We start from the raw sequence: 8736 nt of genomic DNA on the forward strand, positions 1-8736 counted from the left end.
AGGGGTCCTCAGAGTTGGCCTTAGCGACACGCTCTTCCTTTTTTTATAAAAAGTTTAAATTGATCTATAATGACAGAAAGCAGACCAGCATTCTTCTGGGGCGGGGGCAGGGGAGAGGTGGGGAGAGGAGGAGAGGAATTGAGGGGGGCAGGGGAACGTTTGGCGTGATAATTACGTTCAGTTTCACCATGGAGACAGGTTCACAGGTGTCTGTGAAACTTTCCCAACTGCGCGCTTTAAACACATGCAGTTTGTCTGTTACACGCCAATGATGCTGTTTAAAAGTTGCATTTTATTTTAAATCTTTTATTTTTAGGTAGTTGTAGACGCACCTGCGGTTATCGGAATTAGTACGGAGGGGTCCCGTGCCCCGTGCCCCTCTCCCTCAGTAGTAACGTCCCTCAGAAAACTGCAGAAGACGCTGAGGAGCGGATGTGACTCAGGGGCAGCCGCCCAGCTCACTCGGACGCCGCACACAGACCCACTTGCAGGGGGAATAAGGGAGACGCGATCGCGTCCACTGCCTGAGGCCTCCCATGTCACTGCCCGTCACTCCTGGCACCTCCCTCCAGGACTTCGGGCCTCCTCTGCCTGACAAGCGCCTCCCTGTCCGCCCTCGCAAGCAGCGCACAGGACCTGGCCCACCCCGGGGCCAGCCCGCAGCCCGCGCACTCCCAGGGCGCCGAGGCAGGGCCTGCACTTCGCAGCGCGGGACAGGCCCCCAGACGCCGTGGAGCGCGCGCGCGCCGTGTCACTGGGGCGCGGGTCTGGATGCAGGTCCCGTGGGGCGCCCCAGCAGGGGGGCCCGGCCAGCCGCCTCCTGCCCGGAGACCAGCAAGGCGAGCGCGCTGGCACGTGTCCTTTCCCGTGACAGGCGGCCGCGTGGCAGCCTGGGGTCCCCGAGGCCCTCGCACAAGCCTCTCTGGGGCGCTCCCCGTCCGCGTTTTCCGAGAGCAGGGAGGTGGTCACGGTCACTTCTGCGGCCGTCTCCGCGTATTCTCCGTGCTCCCCCTCCTCCTGCTCCTGCGGGGTTCGGTCTTCTTCATCCTCCTTTTCCGTTTCCCTCCCCAGCCCAGCAGTTGCTGGTTCTGGACCTGTCACCCTGGCGGTCACCTGGTTAATTCGCACTTAACTCCCCGGTCCCAAGTCGGCCAACAGGTCACCCCCACCCGGGCGCCAGACTCCTGAGGACCCACTCCCGGTGATCCTGCCCAGGGTCCCCACTCGCCCTGCTTTGGGGGTCCTCGGGCCCAGTCACGGTTCCGTGAAGCTGCGCAGGAATCGCTACCTCCGCGCGCGCTCCTGCGTCTCCCCCTCCCCTCCCTCCCCTCCCCCTCCCGTCTGGCGTGCATTTCCCAGACTTCTTCAGGGCGGGGTGGGGGGCGACTCTTCTGTCTTCCATTTCGCGGAGCGGCTGAGCCCCGAAGCCCGCCGGCCGCGCCCCAGTCCTCGGCCCGCAGCTGCGCAGCGTCACCCCTGCCGAGTCCCCCAAAGGCCGCGTCCGAGGTTCGCTGCGCTGTGTCCATGCGTTGCCTGCATTACCACCAGGGACCCGGGCTTGCTGTGTCTGACCCTGCAGCGACCCTCCTGTCTCTCGGCCGGAAAGCCCCGTCAGGTGCCCCTGGCACCGTCCCACGCCGCCCTATGTCCGCGAACCGCTGGGGCTGCCCTTCCCTCCGCAGCGGCGGGTACTCGGCGACCCCCATCCGACACCTATTTAACTCACTCCTCCGCCTGGGTTTCCGTGTTTGGGCCTTTAAATTCAATGACGACCTTTCTCATCTTTGGGAATTGCATTTGGCTCCCGTTTAGAAAGGGTTGGCGACGCCCTGCGGGTCTTGTCCCCAACTCCTGGATTGTCCTAAACCTGTGAGCTGGGCCGGCGTCTCTCTGGCATCAATCAGTTCCATCAGTCCTGTTTGCTGACTCTCGCTCAGGGACAACCACTTTCTCCTGAGTCTTTAACCTTTTACGGTGAACTCCAGCGCAGAGGTGTTTTATCCGGAGGTTTATTCTGCCAGACATGCAGGCGACGCAGCACCAACAGGAAATGAACTGTTGTGTACGGTTTTGTTGGCCCCTGTCCTGTCACGGAGGGCACAGCTTTATGAAGGAAGCCTCGGGCTGCCCCCAGCTGGAGCTCTACAGGGACCCAGCCCTGTCCCCATAGCCCATCTACCCATTTCCTCTCCGCCCCCCACCTCTGCTCCTGGGTCACCACGCGGAGGCCACAGGTGCAGCACATCCTATCAGCCACCAGGGGGCAGTGCTGGTGGCTCTGCGGGAGGACAGGGCTGGCCCTGTGGGCACGGTGGAGGTTACAGAACGCCCGGCGGGAGAGATGTGGCCTTGAGTATCTTTTAACTCAGCTGTAAAACATCTTTTCCCTTGATATCTCGAAAAATGATATATCTCTCAAAAAAACTTTAAAAAACGCTAACATCTTTTTAGTTGAGATGAAATTCACAGCACTATTAACCATTCTAAAGTGTGCCAGTCAGTGGCATTTAGCACACTCACAGTGCTGTCCAACGTCACCTCTCTCCAGCTTCAGCCTTCTCACTGTCCCAAAAGGAAGCCCCACACCTCTCAGCCGGGTCCCTAAGCCCCCGCCCCCAGCAGCCCCGATCCACTTCTGGGTCAGTGGATTTGCCTACTCCGGCGGTTTCCTATAAATGGGACCACATGATACACGTTTTCCGCATCTGGCTTCTCTACACGTAGCATACACTTAGCTCATCCTCGTTGTAGCACGTGCTTCACTCCTTTTCGGGGCTGAGTAATATTCCCTTGAGTGGCTAGAACACATTTGATTTACTCAAGCACCGCTATGGGGCACTTGGCGGCATCCACCTTTCTGGCTGTTACGGATAATGGGGCTGTGACCGTGGGTGAGGGACTCTTACACACGTCTGATGCTTAAGTAGTTGATTCTTCTTCAGACTTTTAAAATAATTGTAATATCCTTGAAAACAATTCGGAACCGTCTCAAAAACTAAAATTCAAAGAAAAAATTTACTGCCCTAAGACACCATCCCGCAGCGAGTGCACTAGTCCATTTCCCCCAAGAACCCATGTGCCGGGTTCTGGGTGGGGGCTGGGGGAAGCTTCAGCTGGAGCCAACCCCGCCATGCAGGGCTCCAAGGACCCCTCAGCCATGAAGGGAGCCCCACTTGAAGTGCCCCAACATCCCCCCCACCACCCGACCCCATCCACCCAGCACAAAAACAATAAGAAATGGAAGGGCTTCAAAATACTTACTGTAAGAAGGACAAAAACATCCCATTCATCTTAACCAACTACTCTACATAAATTACCATAATATGAAATGTCCTATTCTTCTTCTGCTTAATCTGTTCAGATCAGTGTAAAACATCCATTCATTTTTATCTTCCTCCTTCAGACCCTTGAATTGCCCATCAATATCTAAGTTTTTTTGCAATCCAACTGTGCAAAGTACAAAAGTAATTGTTCCACTAAATGGGACGTGCATAACAACCCAAGGCATCTCCAGGTCCGTCCTGCAGGAAACTCGGCCAGCACGGCGAAGCTCCCCGCCCCGGATCTAGTTGCGTCCCCTCCCTGCCCACGCGTCATTTGTTGAGCCATGACCATCGGCCTTTGACAGACATGGTCTCCCTAAATTCCACAAGGCAGGTCTATCACCCTGGCTTACAGATAGGGAAACTGAGGCGCAGGGCTGGAGCGTGAGTGAGGATCTCGCCCAGGCCCTGGAACAGAAGCGCGCCACCATGTCTGCGGCCTCACACCGTGCAGACAGACACGAGGACCACGGCGGACAGCACAGTAAAACGGTAGGGACGCTTCAGCCCCACAGCCTCCCAGGTGCCCGCTGCCTCCGAATGGGGACCACTCAGCGCCATCACTCGCCGCCGCTGCCTCCGAACGGGGACCACTCAGCGCCATCACTCGCCGCTGCGGGGGCGTCGTTGCTGCGGGGCGACGCAGCACAGCACTTAGGAACTGTGGCTACGCAACACTGGCCACTCAAACGAGAAAAGCGTGGCCAGGCCACCGAAAATCACAGATGACTGTTAGGTCATTTACAGGTTCTTAGATGTGCATTTCACACATTTAAAACCAACATATCTGCTGTCCTGGGAATTCCTGCAGCTTTAGCAGAGGCACTAAAGCATCCTGAGATGACCTAACAGGCTTCCCGTGCAGAGGCGGGGCAGCGGGCCAAGGCCCCGGCTCCCCCTGCCCCCCACCCCGCCACCGCCCGCTGGTCGCCCAGACCAGATAGCATTAGCAAGCCCAACACTTGCTGCTGTGACTCGCCCATTGAACAGAAACCATGGCATACATTTCCCGTAAGTGCACTGCTGACTGCAAAGCACAGACCCCTGAGCGATGACAGCAGAGCTGGCACCGGCACCGATGCTGCTGTCAGCCTCTCGCTTGCCCTGCAAATGCCAGTGGCATGCGGCTAGGCATTAAAGCCCCCCCAACTCTCACCCCCAGTCACAGAGAGGAATGCAGCCGAGCCTAGGAAATGAGCCGTGAGCCCCCCGCTGGGTCACTCTACTGGACCTGAGAGCAGGGCGGACCCATGGGCCCTCCCATGCGCCCACAGCTGACAGTGCATCTGAAGGAAGTGCCTGGGAGGGGCGGCCAGACCCAGCGGCAGGGAGGCAGGAGCCCCAGCACCTTCTGAATTCAGGGACAGAATGGGTGTGCTGGGCCAGCCACGCCCGCAGTGACTCAGCACTGCCAAGCATCCTTCCCAGGACTTCCCGAGCCCCAGTCCGTGCCAGGTGCCCCCTAAGAGGGTGAGCTGGCCTCCACACGGCCGGGCGGCCAGGCTTTCCGGAACCCTGGCTTTCCAGCAGCTCACCTCGCGGAGAAGCATGCCACTGCAAGGACAGCCACAGTCGGACACTCAGAGTTCATCGGCTGAAAACAAATCAGTTTGCAGCCTGGCTAGACATTAACACTAACATCCCAACTCCCGGAATAGGGTCTGTGCTCGCAGGAAGAGCTCTGTGAGGACAGCGTGGCCAAGGGTGGCCATCACCCAGCATGTGGTGGCCCCCACTCATCTGGACAGGTCACCCACCCACCCATCAAGTCTTCCTCAAAGATGGGAAACACAAAGCCATCCTGTACCGCTATTAATATGCTCCTTGATGATGGCAAAGAAATCTCCGCGGGTCCAATTGGGGGTCCCCCCTGCCAAGCCAGGATTTCCACCCTTAGCGCAGTCACCAGGGATCAAGACAAAAGAACCCAGCCAGAAACACGAGTATTGATATTTCTGTTTCAAATGAAGATACCGACTTTTTCTACTTTTTAAAGTTAACTCCTTGAAAAGGCTCTCTCTAAACAAAAGCAGGAAAGTATCTCACCAGCAGCACAAGGCTGATGAGCTTCCCACACACCGCCTTCCCCATGCCCCATCCAGGAAAGACCCACAAATCCTGAACATTTAACACAAAGAAAGACGATGGTGGCGTTTAAAAGACTGCCTTCAAGAAAATAAATGGAAGTAAAAGCGTTTGCAAATGTCATTTTAATGTTAAGCTATTGTTTTCTACGTCAGATTTTTTTTTTTTACCCAACTTAGGTATTTTCTAATGATTCAAATATGAAAGTTAAGTGTCAGATAAGAATATTTTAAAGCATTTCCAAATGCTTCTTAGAACTACAAGAACAATGAATATTTTTGGTTTCAGAATATTTTCCACTGCACTGTAATGAACAAGAGGTTCAGTGTTCAGTTTCAAACCAAAGCAGGGATTACATCGAGAATGCAGTTTGAATTGTACATCTATCTAAATACAAAAGTGAAAAGAACCCTCACTGCAGGCGACAATCTCCCCCAGACACATCCTCCTACAGCTCACACTCACATGCAACTCTTCCAGGCCCGGAACCGCCCCAGGACTGACTTTGTGCGCATTTATGTCAAAATGTGTTAAATTACAAAGGATGAGAAGGTAGATTTCAAGTCACCATCCCAGGCAAAAATGTGAGCTTTGGTGTGAAAAACGAAAAGTTATTGGGGTAACCAAATATACCCCAACCTTTCCCACAAACAAGATAGTTAACTCCAAAGGCAGATCTCAAACAAGGGACTGCCCAGCCTCAGGCTGGCCACAGGGCACCGCGTCCAGAGAATGCCGAGCTGCACATAAAGACCTCAGATGCGGATGTGTCTGGAGCCCAGGGGTCAGGGGCAAGTATCGGACAACATGACGAGATGACAGTGAAGAAAAGCGGAGGACCAGATGGGACGCCACCCCTCGGGGTGGACCAAATCACTAGGGCCACTTAAGTCGCCAACTCTCCACGTCACGGGCGCCAGCCCCTGCTCGCCTTGGAAGGGCTGCAGCCCGAGAAAAACGAAAACATAGGGACAAGAGTCTCAAATCTGGGTACAACGTCAAGAACAGTGTCACTTCCCACTCATAACGATTTCCCAGACAGGAGCGGGCAGGGCAGCCGCAGCCGCCCAGCGCCGACGAAGCAGAGCCCACAACCCCGCGCCCCTCTCCTCCCAACAACGTGATAGGGTCTGCGGCCCCAGAAACAAGGCCTCGTCCACAGCTGCGGGGACAGAGGCCCCGGGGCACCCCAGGCCCCCTGACAAAAGTGTTCTGCAAGACACCAGGATGTTACTTAACCTAATGCATTTCCCTTGACTTTTGCCATTTGCCATTGAAAAAATTACACTGCAGCCCACCCCCAAATGACCTTTTGACAAGTTAGTTTTTTCTTTAACTGGCAAAAAAAGTCACACAAACAAAAAGCTCCCGTGCAGAGGCTGCCTGCCACCTTCCCGTGGCAACCTTCACAACGACGCAGGCAGGACCGAGAGCCGCCTTGCGGGGACTGAGCGGGAAGAGGGCCAGGCAGAAGGCAGCCAAGGACAGCGAGGCCCCCAAGCTCACGCACCGCACGCAGCGCCAGGATGCACCAGGGTCGCACCGAGCCGCCACCACCAGTAAGCAGCGGCTACATGTCAGCGAGGTCAAGTGCGGCTCCCCCAGGCAGAGAGAACCAGGGTCCCCGCTGGGCGAGGCCCAGCTCCGCCAGGCTCGGCTCCGGGCGTCCTGAGCCCTCAACCCAGCACTCCCTCCGCAAAGACCACGAGCCCTCCAGGTCCCTGAGGTCGCCCCAGGACCTCGGGTGCGCTCTTCCAAAGCGACCCGTTGCCTCCTTGCGTGGGCACGCCAGGAGGGCACGGACAGACGGAAATCCCCACCCTGGAGACCACCCACGCTGGGGGAGGCGAGCTGCGAAGTCGGATCCTAAAAAGTGGCCAGCCTGTGGGGAGAGGTGGGTTCCCTGGGTCTTTCATCGACACTGCTGCCTTGGATGTCCGACGCGCCCAGTGGTTGGTGCGGGGACCCCACCCGAACCGCAACCCCCCAACCAAGACCTGGGCGCTCGGGCCCTCACGGTGCACAGACTCCGGACTCTGAGAACGCGGCCAGGACCCTAAACCGGGGTCCGAGACAACGCCGTCCCCGGCCCGCTCCGGCCGCAGCGGACATGAGCCGGGCCGGGCGGCGGGGACGCCGCGCCCGCAGTGCGACTGGCGCAGCCGCCGAAGCGCGCGGGTCGCGCCGCCCGAACCGGGTCCCGACCCCGACCTCGCGCGGACAAGGGGCGCCGCGCGGGATGGGAAGCGAGGACGACGCAATTCCGGCCACTCGACCTCCCACCTCCCGGCAGGGCACCTGTCCTGCTGCGGGAGCGCGCGGATGGGCACGGAACAAGGATGGGGACGCCAGTGGCCAAGGTGCGGATCCGTCCTGGTTCGGGAAGGCAGGGCCCGGACGACGAATGCGGATCCGCTGTGGACACGGGGACCCGGGCAGAGGGAAATAGGGTTCCCTTCAGAACCTAGGGGAAGTAGGAGTGCAGAGGAAGGGGGGGCACAATCTGGACCCGGGATAATGGGGGCAGGGGAGGCAGAGGGGAATGAGAGAATCGTCCCGGTGTAGAGAAGAGGATAGAAAGGTCCTTCTGGGACCCAGAAGGAGTAGGGGTCTGCTTCGGGCTGCGGGGCGGGACTGCGAGGCTCGAGCAGGACCGAGGTGGGGAGGAAGAGGGGCCGCTCTGGCCGCGGGCGCACCCGGGCTGGAGGGTAACCGCGGGAGCGTTCGCCGTGGCCCCGGCTGAGCCTCCCCTCCTGGACTCACCGCCCTCGCTCGGCTGGAACGGGAACCCGCCGCAGGACAAGGGCGATGGCCAGCGCAGCGGAGGAGCGCGGGAGAGGTCTGCCCGGGCGGGCGGGACGGGGCCGCTCACCTTGGGTTTGTACAGCCACTTTCGGAACCTGTGCATCATCGCCGCACGGGTCCCGCCCGCCCGGCGGCCCTCCCTCCGCGGCGCTGCGCCCGGGCCCGGCTGCAGCGGGCGGTCCCGGGGCGCCCGGCCGGCGGCGGGCAGGTGCACGGGCAGATGCGCGGCCCGGAGATGCTCCGCAAGCGGCGCGCGGCGCGGACCCGCAGACCGCGGCGGGCGGACTGGCTGACGCGGCACGGGGCGCCGGCTCCTCGCGGCTCACTGACACCCCGCGCCTCCGCCGGCCCCCGCCGCCCCGCGCCGCACATGCGCCGAGCCCCACGAGCCCCCGACCCGCCGCCTGCCGCGCAGGCTGCCCAATCCGCGCGCCGCGCCGCGCCCCGCCCGAGGCGCGCTCCCAGCCCGGGGGCGACCTGCGCGCCTGGCGAAACCACATGTCCCGACGGGCTTCGCGGGGGC

At 59.4% G+C, this 8736-nt stretch overlaps 1 protein-coding gene across 1 annotated transcript in view; it reads right to left on the bottom strand.

Moving 5' to 3' along the window:
- Nucleotides 1–8561, bottom strand: part of ZFYVE28 (zinc finger FYVE-type containing 28) — a 53050-nt gene extending 44489 nt beyond the window's left edge. Inside the window, exon 1 of the mRNA XM_016159192.2 lies at nt 8281–8561. Coding sequence (XP_016014678.2) covers nt 8281–8319 — 39 coding nt within the window. The 5' untranslated portion in view covers nt 8320–8561. The remainder of the gene's footprint in view (nt 1–8280) is intronic.
- Nucleotides 8562–8736: the final 175 nt, after the last annotated feature.

This window comes from Rousettus aegyptiacus, unplaced genomic scaffold (genome assembly GCF_014176215.1).
Source record: "Rousettus aegyptiacus isolate mRouAeg1 unplaced genomic scaffold, mRouAeg1.p scaffold_m13_p_10, whole genome shotgun sequence".
Taxonomy (NCBI): Eukaryota; Metazoa; Chordata; class Mammalia; order Chiroptera; family Pteropodidae; genus Rousettus; species Rousettus aegyptiacus.